At 33.8% G+C, this 18,710-nt stretch overlaps 4 protein-coding genes across 4 annotated transcripts; 2 read left to right on the forward strand and 2 right to left on the reverse strand.

Annotated features, from left to right (window-relative positions):
• Positions 1–1,258: 1,258 nt before the first annotated feature.
• LOC124914993 (protein SUPPRESSOR OF GENE SILENCING 3-like) lies at positions 1,259–4,974 on the forward strand. Its single transcript, XM_047455633.1, has 6 exons — positions 1,259–1,392; positions 2,210–3,223; positions 3,546–3,840; positions 3,928–4,172; positions 4,261–4,406; positions 4,493–4,974. Exons 2-6 carry the CDS (start codon positions 2,222–2,224, stop codon positions 4,701–4,703), a joined length of 1,899 nt encoding a protein of 632 aa, XP_047311589.1. The 5' UTR covers positions 1,259–1,392; positions 2,210–2,221; the 3' UTR covers positions 4,704–4,974.
• A 1,400-nt stretch (positions 4,975–6,374) lies between these two features.
• On the reverse strand, positions 6,375–12,944 carry LOC124914395 (cleft lip and palate transmembrane protein 1 homolog). The gene is made up of 12 exons (XM_047454935.1): positions 12,614–12,944; positions 12,308–12,454; positions 12,073–12,187; positions 11,898–11,986; positions 10,978–11,075; positions 10,238–10,275; positions 8,815–9,050; positions 7,927–8,020; positions 7,636–7,826; positions 7,177–7,396; positions 6,827–6,994; positions 6,375–6,730 (listed from the first exon to the last, which is right to left on the reverse strand). Exons 1-12 carry the CDS (start codon positions 12,845–12,847, stop codon positions 6,570–6,572), a joined length of 1,791 nt encoding a protein of 596 aa, XP_047310891.1. The 5' UTR covers positions 12,848–12,944; the 3' UTR covers positions 6,375–6,569.
• A 301-nt stretch (positions 12,945–13,245) lies between these two features.
• LOC124914085 (acyl-coenzyme A thioesterase 13-like) lies at positions 13,246–14,501 on the forward strand. Its single transcript, XM_047454563.1, has 3 exons — positions 13,246–13,461; positions 13,551–13,694; positions 14,271–14,501. The coding sequence occupies exons 1-3, from the start codon at positions 13,285–13,287 to the stop codon at positions 14,412–14,414; spliced, it is 465 nt and encodes a 154-aa protein (XP_047310519.1). The 5' UTR covers positions 13,246–13,284; the 3' UTR covers positions 14,415–14,501.
• Positions 14,502–15,018: 517 nt separating this feature from the next.
• LOC124914084 (calcium-dependent protein kinase SK5-like) lies at positions 15,019–18,334 on the reverse strand. The gene is made up of 7 exons (XM_047454562.1): positions 17,291–18,334; positions 16,412–16,555; positions 16,187–16,339; positions 15,990–16,105; positions 15,713–15,880; positions 15,411–15,635; positions 15,019–15,339 (listed from the first exon to the last, which is right to left on the reverse strand). The coding sequence occupies exons 1-7, from the start codon at positions 17,877–17,879 to the stop codon at positions 15,190–15,192; spliced, it is 1,545 nt and encodes a 514-aa protein (XP_047310518.1). The 5' UTR covers positions 17,880–18,334; the 3' UTR covers positions 15,019–15,189.
• Between the last annotated feature and the right edge of the window lie 376 nt (positions 18,335–18,710).

Raw genomic sequence — 18,710 nt, forward strand, 5'->3', positions numbered from 1 at the left:
GTCAAACTCGCGAATCAATTCGTGTGAACTCGTTCGAGTTTACGATTCAATTCAAAGAAAACGAGTCACGAGTTATTACAACTCGTTAGAGTGTAAAATCGGTATTCACTCCCGAGTTATTACAACTCGTTAGGGTGTAAAATCGGTATTCACTCACGAGTTCAATCCATCGACTCGCTAAAATCGCCGAAATCGTACCGTGTTGGGAAGATGGATAGAAGATTGAGTGAAGAATGAAGACGGAGATTTAGAGAGAAGAAGAAAGATGAAAATGCGACCGCCGGCCGCCGCCGATGAAGATAAGGGTATAAATTAGGGTTTCTTAATATTTATATTATATATTTATAGAAAATATTGTAATTATGGATAGAAAGTTATATATATTAGAGAATAAGTTGATCAGTTATATTTTATTTTATTTTATATTAATATAAATATATAATATTATTATATGTTTTTTTTAATAATTTTTTATAATTAATTTTTAACTACTTAAAAAAAGTTTTTTTTTTTCTAACTAACCTTTAGAGAAATAATTGAAATAACGAAAACAAAGTTACTAATCCTATATCGAGAGAGAAAAATATATATTTTTATTCGTAAAAATGATAATGTTATGATTTTTTTTTTCAGAATTATGGAAGAGCAAAAATAATAATTAATTTTTTTTTTTGAAAAATGACCATTAGAAAAAATAAATTATCCTAGAATATGGCCATTTTTTATTTATTTATTAAATTTTTAATATAACTTTTTATATTATTATTTCAATTGCACAAGTGATGTTATTTCAATTGCACAAGGGATAGAACACTGTCACTAACTTTTCCTTCTACTACGAATCTTATTTTTATTTTAATATATTGTTTTGTTTGAAAGAAAAATTATATATAATTTAATAAATAAATATTTTGTTCATACTATAAATTATTAAATTGAACCCTCGGCACTAAAAAAAGTAAAAAAAAAAAAGTGATTTCATATTATAAATTATAAAACCCTTAATTTAATGTTTGAAAGTAATTGGAACATCTGAATAATATTTTAATAAAACAAAACAGGATGCGGAATGAAATGTTTTTTATATCTAAAACATGAAACCGCAAATCTTTGTTTGAAAATCACGCGTTTTGAAATCGCAGTGCACGAAAAACAGATAGCGTTCTAATTTTGGGTAGAGCAGTCCGCTGTAGTACTAACACACCCTTTAACCGAACATAGAAAAGGGTGCCTGCCCCACACCCCCAAATAAAGCTGCTCTTTTTCTCTTCTTCACTCCTCATTCATTTCTCACCTCTTCACTCCCCCTTCTCTTCTGTAACCCTTTTATCTTCTCTGTCGCCGCCGCCGTCGGGTATCCGTTCGCCGATCATCCGGTGAACTACTTACAAAGTTTGTCATTCTCATCTTATCTTTCAAAGCTTCATTCGTACTACATTTCGTTTATATTCGATTCCCACTTAGGTTTCATCTCTCATCGATGCTGTTTTGCCCTTTTCCAATCACTCTTTTTTGTTCCTACTTGGTTTACATTTCCTTAATGTTTTATCACCGACATTTCTCTTGATCGATAATCGAAACAATCGTGTGTATCTTCTTCTGAAACGATTCATCGTAGCTATGGAGATATTTGTCTAATATCTTGATATTTTACTTCACTTTGCTTAAGTGTAATAGATTTATTCTCTGCTTGCTTGAAGTTTTATGTTCTAACTCTGTTTCTCAAACACAGTATATATATTATAAACTGTTTGTTCTGTCTGTCTGGTTTTCCTTCTCATATTCACACTGTCAGTAGTTGTTGTAATGGTGGGACTTGTATTCTGATTATGTACTTGATGCAGGTTATTATACTAGGGTTTGCTGATTTGATTTAAGTTGGACTCATATTATAATATTAAGTGATAACTTTTGACTATTATTAATCTCTTAATACATTAAACTATAGGTAAAAAGTAGTACTCTGATAAAAGTGTTATTTTGTAGAGGATCTGACTCCACATTATAAAAATCTCTGCATATTCTTTACTTACAGATTACTGTATATCATCTCTTTGATATTTTGTAGAGGATCTGACCACTGTTTACTTATTTTGATTTTCATTCATGAAAATTGGATTTTGTGTAGCTGTACAGTCATATTAGGTACTGTTTTTTTTTGTTAAACTCAATTTTCTGGTCTTATTCTGTACCACTTTTTTACAAACAGGTGCTTGCTAACATGAGTTCTAAGTGGAATGGTGGAAACCACCCTACAAATGCTGGTTCGTCGAGGGGGAGGGGTGTATCCGTAGATCAGCTGAGTCAGAACGTTTCTGATATTAGTTTGGACTCAAAAAATGGTGAATGGGAGGCTGCTCGGAAGTCCAAGGATAAATCTGGAAATGCTGGAAAACCTTGGGGACAACAACCTGAGAATCTTCCAAATGCTTGGGGACAACAGCCTGCAAATCCTCCCAATGCTTGGGGCAATCCAGATGCAGTCCAGAAATTGGGTATGGGTTCAGGTAAAGGAAGAGGAAATACCAGGCCCGTAGCTCCACAACCAGCACCACAGGTGGATGCTAGAAGATCTGCTGGAAGAGGAAATTCCAGGCCTGTAGCTCCACAACCAGCATTTCGTCCCCCCCTTGAGTATGGATGGAAGTGGTCCACAACTGCTGCAGCCGCTGCTGCTTCTGCTGCAGCCTCTGTGCATGTTTCTGAGGAAACAATCTTGAATTCACCTTCAGCTGGGTTTGAAGATGACAATTCTGATGCTGATTCAGATATAATTAATGATTCTGACGATGATCTAGCGAGCGATGGGTTTGATTCTGATGAAAGCCAGAAGAGTCATGAAACCAGAAAGAAAAATAGGTGGTTAGCTGTTTTCTTTGCGACATTGGATAAATGTTCGAAAGAGGAAGTCAATGAAACAGCCAGACAGTGGCACTGCCCTGCATGCCACAGTGGTCCTGGTGCGATTTTCTGGTATCGAGGCCTGCAAGCACTTATTACACATGCAAAAACAAAAGGCTCGATAAGGGTGAAGCTCCACCGCGAGCTTGCAGAGCTGCTGGATGAAGAACTGCGGAGGCGAGGCACTTCGATTGTGCCAGCTGGCGAAGCATTTGGTAAATGGCGAGGTCTTTCAAAGGAGACACAGAAAGATCGTGAGATTGTTTGGCCTCCAATGGTGATCGTTATGAACACAGTTCTGGAAAAAGATGACAATGACAAGGTGTGTTTTATCCTTTCCTTTTATCTACTAGGCAATTCAGATGTACTACATTTGGTATTAAGAATTCTTACTTGTTAAGATTCCGTGTCCATGTATAAGTGGTAAGAGTCTTGAACTGAACTAAGATGTTTAGTCTCGTGTTCTCTCTAAATATACGCAGTCTAAACACAGTCATTATTTTTTTCTTTTATTAAAATTCTGTTTGGTATCCTTTTTTACAGTGAAAACCCAACTAAGGAGATGATAGATTCATTTTATTTTTATCTTTTATCGATGTGAAGAATTGACTCAATCTTTTACATTTTCTCTGATGAATATACAGTGGATTGGCATGGGCAATCCGGAGCTTCTTGAATACTTCAAAGAGTACGCTGCTGTGAAAGCTAGACATTCATATGGACCTCAAGGGCACCGAGGAATGAGTGTTCTTATTTTTGAGAGTAGTGCAATGGGCTACATTGAAGCTGATCGTCTTACCACTCATTTTATTGAACAAGGAACGGATAGGGAAGCATGGGGACGCAATCCAGTCCGTTTCTATCCCGGTGGGAAACGTCAACTGTATGGTTTTATGGCTGAAAAGGGAGACTTAGATAACTTCAACCAACATTGCCAAGGTTTTTGCTTCCCTCCTCTCCTCTATATTGTTTTTAATTAATTGACATCCAATTGTTGTTTATACTACATGTGAACAAACTGTGTAGGAAAAACGAAGTTGAAATATGAGCTGCAGTCGTATCAAGAAATGGTTGTGAAACAAACGAGACAAATGAATGAAGATAATCAGCAACTCGTTTGGTTTAAGAACAAATTGGCTAAAGAACAGATGCGGTCCAAAGGCCTTGAGGAATCACTTGGTATTGTTAGTGAAAAGCTGCAGAAGACTAGGGAGGAAAACCGAATAGTGAAACTAAGATTCAAAAAGCACCACGAAGAGACTAAGGAAGAGGTAAGTCGGGCTGCAGCATTTCAGATTCTTCATGTCTAGTTCAATTTCAAGATTGAATTTTGTGGTTAATTACAAACTTGTGTTTCAGATGATATATCAAGAACAGTTCTTCAATGACCAAATGAAAATGATCCATGAAACTAGGGAAGAACTGGAGTCCAAGTTTGAGAAGATGCTTCAAGAGCAACGACAGAAGGTCAAACAATCATCCAATAGTCCAAATAGCTCTTCTATGTAAGAAGGAATCCATCATCATCTAACTCTACATTCTTTTTTTGAGTTTTATTTATGTTATATTGATGATATATTCATTTACACAGAGTGGGGGATGAAATCACTAAGTTCATAAAAACTCAAGACAAGGAAATGAAAGAGTTTGAAACTGAGAGGGAGAATCTGATCAGGAGTCACGATGAGAAGAAGAACGAAATGAAGAAGAAACACTGGGAGGAGGAAGTTGCCTTGGAGAACATGTTTGATAGCGAATTGAATCTTCTCATGGAGAAGTACACTCCAGCCATGGTTAAGTAAAAAAAGGTCATTAACAAATAATTTCTACTATAGTATTATTATTCTCTAAAAACCTATTACCTTGCTATGTTTGGTTACGAACATATATAAGGTCAGTAATTTCTAGCAAGAAAAATGCCAGAGCATTTTTCCCCGGATATTTTCTAGTTACTCTACTACAAAAACAAGGATTCTATTACTTGGAATTTCGTATTCAGGGCTACTCTAAATTGAGCCGGTTTTGCTTCACTGTTGGATGAATCTTATTAATAGACTATGTTTGGTTAGTACAGGAAATGATTTTTCTTACTTTGATTTTAATGCATGAATGTTAGTTTGCTAAAATGTTTCATATGAAAAGCTACTATAAAATCTTCTATTTTAAACTACTTTGGGTATATGTTATTAGAGTTTAATTTAAATATTAAAAATATCAACTTTATTCTAGTATCTTATATTTATGAGGGTTTGTTATATAATTTCAAAATTTGTTTTATATTAATTTTAAATTATAAGACCTTTAATAAATATATATATAAAGAGAAAAATGATTAGGTGAGGGAATTTGTTGAGAGAATTTGATAAGAATGATAATTTTATTCGCTGAAAAAATTAAATAATTTCTCTCTTTTTTCTATTTTCTCCCACTTTTACATTTCCAACCAATGAAGATATATATATATATATATATATATATATATATATATATATATATATATATATATATATATATATATATATATATATATATATATATATATATATATATATATATATATATATATATATATATATATATATATATATTTATTAAATTAGTCATATATGTTGTCTATGAAGACAATTGTTTTATTAAAGAGCATTTTAATTTGTTTTATGCAAAATTTAAACAATAAGGTATTTATTATGGATATTTTATTTTTATATTATTTACTTTATCATCTTGAGAAAAGAAATGACCATTTTATGAATACAAATTTATTTATTTATCATGCTAATATATCTCAATTAGGTTATGTTTGGACTTTGTAGTGAGTGTAATTAGAATTGGCTTAATGATATTGAAATTATGATATAATTTTTTTTATATATGATTTTATTCATAATTTCATTAATTTGTTTTGAAAGGATAAAAACCATAGTAATTAATTATCATTCAAATTTCAATTCCAAATAGTCTTTAAATTATTCAACAATTAAGCCATAATGGATCAACAAGTAGTTTTAACTTTTAACTTATCCATAACTGATCACTTTTAAATCTATTATTAAATCATGAAGTAAAATAAATTATTCTATTTTGAATTATTTAATATAAATAAAGTGTAAAATAACTTTTCTAGATATTTGATACAAATAAACTATTTTGGTGAATACTCTGTCATTTGTTGTTTTTTCTAGCTTTAGTTAAATTATCAATAAACTTTTGTGCTTTAATTTTTGTTTTCAAAATTATCAAATAATCTTTTCTCACCTTAGGCACTCATTAATATCCAATTCTCAATAAATGAAAATAAAGTGGGATAATGACAATAGAGGTCTTTTCAAAGAATAATCTTAAGAAATAAAAATAAAGTATAAGCACTCAAGATATCAGTGTTAATACTTTATTATATTTGGAACACAGTTCAAGGTTCAAACACTTTAGCAAAATGAAAAAAATAAATTAAAATCATTATCATTCTAACAAAATTAAGAAAATGAGATTACTACATCATTCTCATTTTTTCAAATATTGCAAGTCACCTTTGTTTTTCTTCTTCTACAACTGAGAGCATATGTAAAATACCACTCTCAAGTTCAAAAAATTGAATAATGTTAAAAGTTTCTGCAGTAAAAAAAGCAAAAAATATAAAAGACCAAAAAGAAAGAAGGTTCTTCTTCTCTTCAATTAGTTTTCTTCTCATCTCCTTCCTTCACCACCTCAGTGCTTATAGAAGAAGAAGCAGCTTGATTCTCGTCCTCTGCTGAAAATCCAAACTCGTTTACTCGTTTCTTATCCACAGAATAAACCCACCTCTGGTATAAATATATTAGAAAGATGATATCTGCAATAATATATTCAACAAAAAAATCAATATTAGTGGGGTGTGTCCTAAATAAAGAAAAACTTAACCATCCAATTGGCCAAGAATTCGACTAACCGTCACGGAATACAGAAAGACGATGTAGTGTGGGCATTTTGATGACAAATGCAAAAAGATCGTCAATAATCGTGTTGAGAAACTTGTAAGTCATCTGCCTCCACGGGAGATGGGCTACGGATTTAAGTTTATAGTTGATGAACAGTTGAGGACACATCATAATAAAACCTGAAAAACAATATGCATTACAATCAAATCCAAATTTTATTTTATTTTTAAGAAAGTTTGTTCTAACTGCCCATTGAACTATGTAAATAAATGGGTAAGGTCATCTAGAGTTCAGGGGCTCTTCTGTATAATCTTGGTTTGTTTTGTAGCAAAAAAAGAGTTGATAAGCATAGGGTACTTACCGAACATATAGACGCAGCTTGTAAACGAAGAGAGTATCCAAGAGTACCAGCTCTTGTGGCGTTCATACTTGAGGGTGTAAATAGAATAGCAGGCAACAAGAAAGAACACCAGATATGACAAGTATTTCATTGCCATATCATCATACTCCTTGGTCTTGTTCCCAGCATATGACTCCCTGTCTCGGAACCTCAACATTGGTATCTTCCCAGATCTATCAACCTTCAATGGAAACACGATAAATACTAGTCAATCGCGTCGTTCAAAATTCAAATCACAAACCAATTTAGAAAAAGAGAAAACTATTCTTATATATTTATTCCCAAATATTTTAAAATAACCACTTGGTTATTCAATTGAACCCAAATCAAACCAGGCTAATTCACATGATGGTTGGTGAAGATATTAATTCTCGAGTTTCATGGGATCCATGACATAGCTAAAAGAAGGGGAAAAAATACCTCAATGTGCATAGCTTTACCAATCTTCCAGAATTCAATGCAGCAACCAACACCAGAGCTTGCAAGTATCATCCATGAAGTATCATTGTCAAGAAGATAAAGAAAGATAACAAGCTGGCATACGAAGTTCACAACGACTGATTTCGAAGAAAGTCCTTCCATCGATTTGTTTTTGTTCCAAAATTGGATATCTACAAAAAGTCATAACACAACAAAGATAAGGGGGGATTCTGAATGCATAATTATATTCGAATGGAACAAAATGACGTTGAAACACAGTATCATTTTTACCGTTTTTGAAAGCCAAGAAGTCGAAGACAGAATGAAGCATCGAAACAACCATAGTGATTACCAAAAGGTAAGGATTTCCTTCCAAGAATACCCTCTGTAATCATAACTTAAAATGTCAAGAAACAGACGGGCAATAATAAGTGCCAGAAGCCAAAGACAACTAAAATCAACACTCAGCATTGAACACAACCACCAAACCATGCATATGATCAATCGCAATTAAAGACATGCCCAGAAACAGTGAAACTCTGGTACAACGTCAAAGATACACAGTGTCTCCCATGAGCCAATTCCAGAAACCTCAACACCCAAGCCCATTAGGAAACTGGTATTTTGACAGTAGTAGTCTCATTGACAAATCGCCAAAGTTAAAACTGAAAGTGATTTTTTTCTTTGGTATAAGATTCTTATCCAGATTATAGTGTGGTTTGGTTGCTTCATTTGGTACATAAATTTTATTTTTTGGATTATGATTTAAATTTTCTTTTTAGCATAATCTAGATTATTTTCTAGATCATTTGATTTTTGGCAAACATAATAAAACTTTATGTCTTGTTTTTTTTTCTGACATTTTTTAGTGATTAAGTACCAGATGATAGTCCAATCAGAGTAACCTAATTCAGAACAAACAAGTGCAGTTAGTAAATTCTATTATTTCCAAGATGCTGAATGTTATCTCCAACATTATCACACTGTTAGTCGTCCATCGATGAATTATAGTTTCTTAGGGAGTAGAAGAATGCTTATTTGGAGTGACTACAAGATTGTTTGACACACAAAATAGAAACTGAAAGCTTCACTGTTATCTCGTGTTTAACAATAGCTCTTCTAAGTTTTTAGCCAAGTAAGCCAAATCAAATTCACTAGTATGAGAAGAAAAAATTGTACCTTGAGTTCATCAGCCTCTCCGTCAAGCATGCTTCCATAATCACGATGAATCTGGAATGATTGATCAATTTGCAGAAATAGCTGCCATTTTGTCGTGCTTATGGGACCCACTTCTAAGTTGAGAGCTAACTCAGTTACAGACTCATTTATCTGAATTAACTTGTCTCTGAGTAACCAAAACTCATTGAAGAAAATAGTTGGATAGTAATTCCCAGTTTTGGATTCAATATTCAAAACTGTAAACTGATGTCAAGGAAATTCAAACAGCATTGAAATCCGATTGAAATGGTACATCTGACACAAGTATATACAAAACTTGGAAAGAAAAACTCAAGGTATTTTTTAATTGTTAAAACACAAAGAAGACATACTTTTATAGCACGGTTGGATACAAGAAAACCTGCATAAGCCTTTCGGCTACAAAAGGGGAAAAAAGAAGACTAAACTACCCTTTAACTTAGACTCCAACAGAAAGACAATGAGCCTTTTCGGAAACTAGTATTTTGTTTCAATATGTTTTTGTTTGATATACAATTGTTTCTGGATCATTATATATAAGCAGACATACAACAGGAAAACCAATAAAATGCAGAACTGGTAGAGTAAAACAGAGGAGCAACCAAAACCAAATTCTTAAGCAAAGATGGGTTCAGATCTGTGAGAAAATAACAAAGAACAAAGCAGACGCCGCAAAGTCCACTGGAGCAATGAAAATAATTGTGGAGGTAGCAAGAGAAACTCTAGGTAGTAGCTTAGACATTTAATACAAGATGACCATATAGAAGAATGAATGTCCATGAAAGTAAGATTGAATATAAGAGACGCAAATATACATAAAGCTACAAAGACAAATCATAATGACTAGATACATAAACTCTAATACAAAGAAAGTTTTAGACCTACCAACGCAATGTTTTGAAGAATTATATATTTGAAACATGACTAACTTTAACAAAATGGTGACAATCTAAGCAGATGACTGTTAGGAATGTTCTCAGAGAAAACAAAAAGACTAATAGGAATGTAGATAGTAGAAAAGGGTTAGAGTATTCTTGTAAATAAAGATGGAAAATATGTGAATATAAAAGCATAGGCATATGAACTCTCTATCACAGATATGTTGATTGTTGAAATGAATTGAGAAGTTAAGTTTAGTTCTCTTATCTGTCTCTCCCTTTAAACTCTCATCAATGACTTCTGACAATTCCCTCTTCCAAATCCTAATTCTCAATCTTAAAAGTAAGAATGACATTATATTATTAATTGCTCAATTAACACCTCATACATAAAGGTAATGTGAGTTGTTTATATCTTGATGACTATCTACATCAGTAGGGCTATGACATAATCTTCAGTGACCAAATCAAAATATACTAACGACAGGTAGTAAACACAAACAATAATGCAATAAAATAAAGGATACAAGGTGCAACATTCGGAGGAATCGCATTTTTCGGATACCTGCAAGAGATGTCCAAGATCAGCAAGTTTAAGCAGGTAAAAGATATCCTTGTAATCAAATGATTTAATAAGAAACCTATCAAAGAAGCTAAAAGTCAAAACCCAAAACTAAGGATTATTTGTTCCTAAGCCAGAATCCCACTTTAAGCATTCAACTACTTTATGTACCTCTTTTTCCCCAGGTGTTTCTATATCTCTTGGCTTCAGCTTACATTCTATTATAAACTCAACCCTCTCCAAATGATACTGTTTCAAGCAAACTGAAAAGGCATTTTCACCTATAAACCCATTTACTGAGAAAAGTTATTGCAAGAAGTCCATGTTAAATTACTCAGATTATGTAATTTTAGGCCCGTTAAACACTTAATTGCGACATAATTTTCAGTTTTCATGTTCAGCTTGTGTCTAGTGTTTTCCTACGTACTCCATCTTCGGGTACCCAACAAACTTGTATAACTACCCATAATCCTTCACATGGCAATATAATTTCCATAAGTTGTCACAAAATTCTATATGTGATTGTTTCCAAATGACTGTCTAACAGAAAAAATATCCAGATAAGAGAAAAATGTAAAAATATCTCAGTGGAAAAATAATCTTGAAGGGTTTTTGTAAGTATCCCTCTGGAAAGACAATAGTGGAGGGGTCAAATAAGTTGCATCCTTATCAATAAAATATCAAGAGAAAAGACGTATGAAATACCTAGTAAAATCATCCAAAAGATTCACAGTAATATTCGGTTTCCAGTATGAAACCCATTCAACAGGAACAACATCCTTGGGGTCAATTTCTTCCACAACCTGAAGCAACAAACAATATAACAAATGAGATTATAGGGTTATTGAACATCGCAAACTCTTTTATATCAATACACCTATCTGATTGAAAACATGCTTAAATGTCTTTTCTTTCTTCTGCAAAAGAACTTTATATTACTGTGTCTTCCTAAATAATCTAACTTCAAACTTCCCCAAATTTCAGTTGGGAGTTGCATTTAGATAACAAAAATACAATATCTTAAATGCATAACCACCGTCTCGTATTTTCAAAGAATGTGAGAGGAAGGAATGAATGAATAGAAACAAAATATTTTCTACGTAGATTTAGTTACGCCTACTTAAGATCCATCTATGGACTACTTATGCTACACCATATTTTATGGTTTTAGTTAAACTTATTAAAGCTGGTAGACTTCTATACTCAATTTACAAACTCTTTTAAGAACATAACCAAGAGATATGACGTATCATTAAATGCTTAACACTAGCTAAATAATGACAGCATCGATGTGGAATAACATCAACAAGGCATGTCTAAACAATATAATCACGTGCAGAATAGAGGTTTAGCACAAACAATAAATTTAAAAATTGAGAACATGTTAACCCTCCTCCCACCAAATGTATTCTCTATTATAACTAAATATATACATACATACATCTAGTCTATGTGAACAGGATTTAACATTAGCAGTCATTATCTAAATAATTAAACAATTGGAATGTTTTTTATAATTTGATGAGGTAATCTCATCATAATGATCATTTTCTAATACTAAAGTTAAATAATTAATTCAGCAATTTTTAGCCTAATGATAACAACTTCAAAATGGAAAAGCATACCTCAGCAATTTCCTCGATAGATTCTTTGGAACTAGTCAACAAGCTCCTCTTTTTGTCAGATTTTGAGTTTGGCAAGTAAATAACAACAGCTGCAATTAATGATATGTTGGTCTAGTTAGAAGTTGATACTGAAATAATAAGCTGAAAATGTCCCTTCTGAGGCCATTTATCTTACGGTGTGTCCTTCCAAATGCTGCTAGTTTCTGGTATTCTGGATCACTAGGGTCTGGTGAATAACCAGACCGTGCAAAGAACACATGAGCATAAAGACTTCCGTTGTGTTTTAGTGCCTGATCATAAACCATTAGTAAAGAGCTCATAGTGAGAAAGACAAAACATGGTGACAATCTTCAAACCATTGTAGCAACATGTCATTAGATCCATACTTACACACAAATAGGAATAAGTACCTCAGAAGGAATATGTTTCAATGACAAAGTTCTGGTACTCTCTGATCCCCAGACTGCATAAGGTATGTTGGTTTCATGCCAAACAAGTTCACTTTCACTACCAAAATTATTGAACTTTTCATGCTCTGATAGATAAAACCACATATCCTGAAATCAAACATACAAAATACTCAAGATAGAGGACAGACATAGAGATATAGAAGAGATGTAACCAATATGTCCAAGCAAGATAATGTAGAAATAACAATGAAAAGTAGATTCTGTTTTTTGGGGGGATAGGGTATTGAGATAGAGAAGAATACTTGCCAAAGATTCTCCTTTTTGGAATACATTGGAAATCATGAGAGAAGGTTCAGACGAAGACGACGAAGGCTGCTTTGGAAAGAAGAATTTGGAGGCGAAGTACCAAAACACAGCAATTCGTATGATTCCAGTAATCGTCTGACCGAAGGCAGGTTGCTGTTGTTGTTGCCTACCTTCACCGGCAGGAACAACTCCTCCTCCACCGCCGCCATCGCTAACAGCCGAAGGTGGCGCCATAACACTGATTAACTCTTTCTCAAGTAACTTTCACTTCCCTCAATTAACTCCGCCGCCGGCCGACGTCTGGAGCACAGAAAGAAAGAAAGAAAGAGAGAGAAAGAGAAAGAGAGAGAATGATTTAGATCCGAAACATTTACCCTTTTAATACTATTAAAAAAATAAATTCAAAATAAAAAACGATATATGACGTCACTCGACCAATTTGATTTCGTTTAATTTATTTTTCTTAAAAACTAAAAATTTATGTTTCCTCAAATATCTTAACTTGTTCAGATAATTGTTCGGTTTTTTTCTAAAAAAAAAATAAAAAATTAGTTGAAGTCCGGTTCGATCTGAACTTTGAAGGCAGTTGACCAGTCAGACTGTATGCCAATTCGCCATTGATTTGATTCCAAAAATCCAATCTTGGGCGAAGATTAGATAGATAGAAAGAAATGGGTCTGGATTCAGTGAAGAAGTACTTACAGCAAGATGGAAATCGGCTAAGCGGCGACGTTATAGATGGTATGCCACCAAAATTCATCGAGCCCTTCATCATGCAAGGTCTTCATCTCGATCTTGTAGAGGCTGGACGAATCGTCTGCTCCATGAAAGTACCCCCTCGTTTGTTGGTACGTACGCCTTCTTAAATATCTAATTAGGTGTTTCCTTATCTCCGTTTCGATTGATCTCGATTCTTCATTTATTATTATCAATGAAGAACACTGGGAATTTCTTGCACGGAGGAGCTACTGCTGCTCTTGTTGATGTGGTTGGTTCGGCTGTTATATGCACCGTCGGTACATTTCACACCGGAGTTTCTGTTGAGATCAGTGTTTCATACTTGGATTCTGCTTATGTTGGTGTGAGTAGTAGTAGCTTTTTCTCCTGTTTCATTTCATTTTGCAGATAGGGTTTCTCTCAATAGTCAATACAATTAAGTTGTTTTCATTTAGCTGTTCTATAATTATATGTTAAAGGGTTTGTTTGTAGAATTGCATTTGCATTTTCAAAGGGGGAGACATAGAGAAATCTCATGAGATTGGACTTGGATAAACTTCCCTTCATATTAAGGGACTCTGATCCTATTTACATTACTAAACCTAATCCTAATGGAAATCAAAATAAGCTAATAAAACTAACATAATTATCCTAACTATTACTAATCGACCCATCAAAACTCTAATCTCTATTTTGTATCAACTCTTAGAAGAGCTTAAAGGTGTCATTTGCTTTCATTGATTCTAAGAAAAAAGGTGTCATTTGCTTTCATTGATTCTAAGAAAGGTTCTAGTCATTAGGATGATAATAGCAATCTTCTACTATCTGGTTTATAAGCTTTTACTATATGATGTTCTACTTGTTTGTTCAGCCAAATTTGGTCTTTTGTTGATAAGATTACAAGATTTTCTTTCATGACTTTGCTTCACATTCTCTTCAGGAAGAGATTGAGATAGAAGCGAAGACATTACGGGTTGGGAAGGCCATTGCTGTTGTTACTGTTGAGTTCAGGAAGAAACAGAGTGGGAAGATTATTGCTCAGGGTCGTCATACTAAATACCTTGCTGTGGCTAGTAAAATTTGAAAATTACAGCAATGTTATATAGATTCTTAAAGAATTAATAATATATCTTATTGTCTCAAATACTATATAATTTCGATCGTTATTTCATCTTGTCGCCTCATTATATACTAAATGCATCTTTTTATTATTCATTTTAAAATACACTCAATTTGAAAGTTTTACCCAAGAGAGCCCACTAAGTTGAATTAGGGTTGTCAATCCTAAATAAAAAAAAAAAAATTTGAAACAGTTATGAGATATTTGACTTCATTTGGTTCCAGTTGATGATCATTCTATTTAATGCTATTTTTATAATTTGTTTTTCTTAAAATAAATGTTTAGTCAGCAGTGTGTTTTCTTAAAATAAATGTTTAGTCAGCAGTGTGTTTTCTTAAAATAAATGTTTAGTCAGCAGTGTGTTTTCTTAAAATAAATGTTTAGTCAGCAGTGTGTTTTTCTTATATCATCTAACTCATAATGATAATATAACGGCAAAAAAATTGCCTAAAAAAAGTCTTGTCTAACACTGAGATTGGATTATAATCTCACTAAGAATCCTCTAAATTGAAGTATATCATCTCAATAATAAATAATACCCTAAATTGATGGGTAAAAAAGAATATACAAAGATAACAAGAAATCAAACCGCACCCTTGAATATAATTTTTTTCATTTTCTATTACAGACATAAAAGTTTAAGAACCAGAACAACAAAAATGTCAAAATTATGATAGAACTAGAAATCCCATAATGATTTTTAGTTATTTAAGTTTAAATTAGAGAATACTTCCTTATGTTAATCACTTTCTTTCCTTCCAACTTTTACTACTCCTAGAGCTTCTCCCAAGTTGATGTTTCCTCTCATGGTTCTTCTACCAACTCCACCTCCTCCTCCATTGCCTTTCCTCATCATTGCTGCAAACTCTCCATAGTCAATTTGCCCATCCTGCAACCGCCAACCAAACATTACACATTGCTCAAACAAAAATCAATCTCATCCGAAGAAAATAAACTCACGTTATTTTGATCAATGTCTTTGATCATGTCCTCAAGATGAACATCGCTTAAACCAAAGTCTTTGCACGCTTGTTGAAGCTCGTCGACAGTTATGAAACCGCTTCCATCTTTGTCAAAGTAGGAAAACGCAGACACCAAATTGTCTTCCCTTTCTAACTTGTTCAAGTGCACAGTAGCCGCCAGGAATTCACCATAGTCGATTGTTCCACTGTTGTCTATATCAGCCTGTCATAGCCCAAATAATCATATAAGCAAAATATAAAATAAAACATATACAGAGTTTATAATTTGATTATTCTTACTGCATCCATAAGGTCCTTAATCTCGGATTCCATTAACTCAGAACCAACTCTTTTCAACCCATCTTTTAATTCGTCAAACGTGATTGTTCCACTATTATCAGTGTCTATCATTTTAAACAATTCTTTCAGTCCGCCAATTTCTTCTTCAGACAGTCTCTCCGCTATAACCTTAAAAAACATATATGAATCCAAACAACCATGGACTGTAAACAAAGCTTGATTGATGGAAACATCTTAATAAATAAATGAAAACACTAGTTAGTTAAAGATAGCTCACACGCAAAGCCATTTTTTTTAGTTTGTTCATGGCAGAAAACTGCTTGAGGCGTGATAAAACAGCAGAATCAAGCGGTTTGTCAGGAGCCATTCTGTCATCGACAATCCACGGGTGACCTGAAAAAAAAAAGAGAAAAAAAAAATCAGAGACCAGTAATGAACTGAAACTACAAACTATTAAGATTTTGAAAAACTAACAGAGAACTTCATGAGCCGAAAGCCTTGTCTTTGGGTCTCTATCAAGCATTTTTCGGATTAGATCCTTTGCACTGTCTGAAATTCCCGGCCATGGTTCAGTATCGAAATCTAGCTTTCCTTGTAATATTTGGCGGAAGATACCCATCTCAGTTTCTGGCAAAGAAAACACCATATAAGCTTATATTTTGAGTTTCATGCTAAATGAAACCCCAGGAACTAATATACCTGCCCAGAAAGGAGGAACCCCACTCAGTAAGATGTACAATATAACTCCTGCACTCCATACATCAGCTTCAGGACCATAAAGTTTGCGCAAGACCTCGGGTGCTACGTAATAAGGACTTCCAACTACGTCGGAGAATGTCTCACCTAAACAAGAACAAAGACTGTCTTAGATTTTCTTTTTTTCAGACTAGGTTATTTTTCCTTGAGAAGGCTAGCACAAAATCCTGACACCACACTTCAATCGAGGTGCATTTAGTGGGAATTAAACATGAGACAATATGGGTAGACTGGTTTAGATTCTCTTCAATACAGTGATCCAAAATGCTAGAGTTTTTGGGAAAACCAGATGATTCACTCTAGAAAGCTATCAAGTTCAACTGCAATGCAATTGAGGATTGATACAAGTATTCATAACTAGCTGCCCTTTTGTTAATTATGATTTTATTGCAATCTGGTGATATTGGTGAAAGTTTCTTGGTTAGGTGAGTGTTTCCTTTGGCTATGTCTTTTAAGGATCTTTTGAAAAGTACCAATCCAAAGATACCTTAGCTAGCACATCAACCATGATTTCTTATTTTAAATTAATGGATTTGAAATCAGTCATTCCCACAGGATTGATAGAGTTCAAACAATTTCAGTAAAAAAGAACAGAAATCATTCAATAATTCTAGGAATTTGTATGATTGAGAACTACTTGTTTTGTTTCAAAATCAAACGAATTCATATTAAATATGCAGATATCTGCAGTTACTCTGTCAACATCAAGATCCAAAAACAAAATTATGAGATAAAGACAATCTATTAGCAAAATACCCAAAACTTGAGCAAGCAAGCAAGCAATTAAATTAATCAATTACAGCAAATCATGGAATGGAATACCTGGCTTGTAGAATACTGACAATCCAAAGTCAGTAGCTTTAAGAGCAGCCTCCTCATCGGTACTAAGAAACAAGAAATTCTCAGGTTTCAGGTCTCTATGCATAACACCCAAGGAATGACAAGCTTCGACAACCCCAACTATGGTCTTGATTAGCTTAGCGGCCTCTCTTTCACTGTATTGCCCTTTCATCACAATCCTATCGAAGAGCTCTCCTCCAGCGCAGAGCTCCATAACTATATGAACATAGAGAGAATCCTCAAAAGTGCCCTTGATCCTGACCACATTTGGGTGTTCGGACAGATGATGCATTATCTGAATCTCCCTCCAAACATCTTCGTAATCCTCTTTGCAGATGAGCTTCTTTTTGGGGATAGATTTACAGGCGTAATGGATACCCGTAGATTTCTCAATGCAGAGATGGGTGGTCCCGAATTGACCTTGGCCGAGTCTCCGTCCGATTGAGTAAAGTTGCTGCAGACCTTGGGTCTTGTAAGGCAGCACCCACTGTGGCCTGGAGGAGGGAGACGGCGCGACTGACGTCGCTTTCTTTTGTTGGTTTGGCGGTTTCGCATCCGAAGAAGACGACATGGTTGACGATTTGCGATGAAAGTAGAAAGGCGCGTTTTTTGTGTGAAATTAATTGTAGAAATGTAGTGGGTTTTCAAGAAACTAATGTATGGGCGATGGATGAGGAAGCAATAATTAAAAGTATGGGAAAACACCCACCCAGGTGAGATGCTTCCTTTTTAATCTTGAAGATTGACAGACGAGATTCAAGAATTTGGGATCCAGCTGATGGTCTGTTTTTCCCTCGTTAAATCTTCTGTGTAGCTAGTTGTTGTTCCGCGTTCATCCGTCTCTTTCTCTTTCTCTAAAAGCTTGTATATTTCGTTTTGGGTATATGATGAATGATGATCGATAAGGAAGGAGATTGAACCAGAAGAGTCAGATGTCTCGCTTTAAGACAAAGTCCCCCTCACAATTCAGATTTGCCTGTTTGCTGCTCTTCACTTGACTAAGTCGTCTCATCATTTCATAGTCATTTCTCATCCTTTTTTTCATTTTTTTACTTCGCCAAGTAAAAACAATTAAAAAATAATAATTTTTTTACCAATTTTTTTTTTTTTTTTTTAAACGTTGGTTCCGCATCGTATGACTAATCACAGCCGGTTAAACACGTACAAATAGACTTATTGTCTGATGGGCTCGAAGGGTTCGAACCAGAACTTTAAAAAAGTTAGAGTCTGACATGCTCAATCCAGAACCTCAGGAAATTGAGAATATTCACCTCTTCTTTTCCGCACAAACTAAAAAAGAGATTTTTAATTTTTATTTTATCAATTTAATATAAATTGACTTGTTTGAATTGAAATTAGAACTCTAAAAAAATTTATGAAAAAAAAATGTTAAAAGTTTTAT

The sequence above is a fragment of the Impatiens glandulifera genome, chromosome 9 (genome assembly GCF_907164915.1).
Source record: "Impatiens glandulifera chromosome 9, dImpGla2.1, whole genome shotgun sequence".
NCBI lineage: Eukaryota > Viridiplantae > Streptophyta > Magnoliopsida > Ericales > Balsaminaceae > Impatiens > Impatiens glandulifera.

Coding starts and splice junctions, on each gene's coding strand:
- LOC124914993 (XM_047455633.1), top strand. CDS start 2,222: ATGAGTTCTAAGTGGAATGGTGGAAACCACCCTACAAATGCTGGTTCG. Junction 3,224..3,545: donor AAAAAGATGACAATGACAAG/GTGTGTTTTATC, acceptor ATGAATATACAG/TGGATTGGCATGGGCAATCC. Junction 4,407..4,492: donor AGTCCAAATAGCTCTTCTAT/GTAAGAAGGAAT, acceptor TCATTTACACAG/AGTGGGGGATGAAATCACTA.
- LOC124914395 (XM_047454935.1), bottom strand. CDS start 12,847: ATGGCGCCACCTTCGGCTGTTAGCGATGGCGGCGGTGGAGGAGGAGTT. Junction 11,987..12,072: donor AGCATTTGGAAGGACACACC/GTAAGATAAATG, acceptor CATTAATTGCAG/CTGTTGTTATTTACTTGCCA. Junction 7,827..7,926: donor CTTCTTGGCTTTCAAAAACG/GTAAAAATGATA, acceptor GACTTTTTGTAG/ATATCCAATTTTGGAACAAA.
- LOC124914085 (XM_047454563.1), top strand. CDS start 13,285: ATGGGTCTGGATTCAGTGAAGAAGTACTTACAGCAAGATGGAAATCGG. Junction 13,462..13,550: donor AAGTACCCCCTCGTTTGTTG/GTACGTACGCCT, acceptor TTATCAATGAAG/AACACTGGGAATTTCTTGCA. Junction 13,695..14,270: donor TGGATTCTGCTTATGTTGGT/GTGAGTAGTAGT, acceptor CATTCTCTTCAG/GAAGAGATTGAGATAGAAGC.
- LOC124914084 (XM_047454562.1), bottom strand. CDS start 17,879: ATGTCGTCTTCTTCGGATGCGAAACCGCCAAACCAACAAAAGAAAGCG. Junction 16,106..16,186: donor TTCGGCTCATGAAGTTCTCT/GTTAGTTTTTCA, acceptor TTTTTTTTTCAG/GTCACCCGTGGATTGTCGAT. Junction 15,881..15,989: donor TAAAAAAAATGGCTTTGCGT/GTGAGCTATCTT, acceptor ATGTTTTTTAAG/GTTATAGCGGAGAGACTGTC.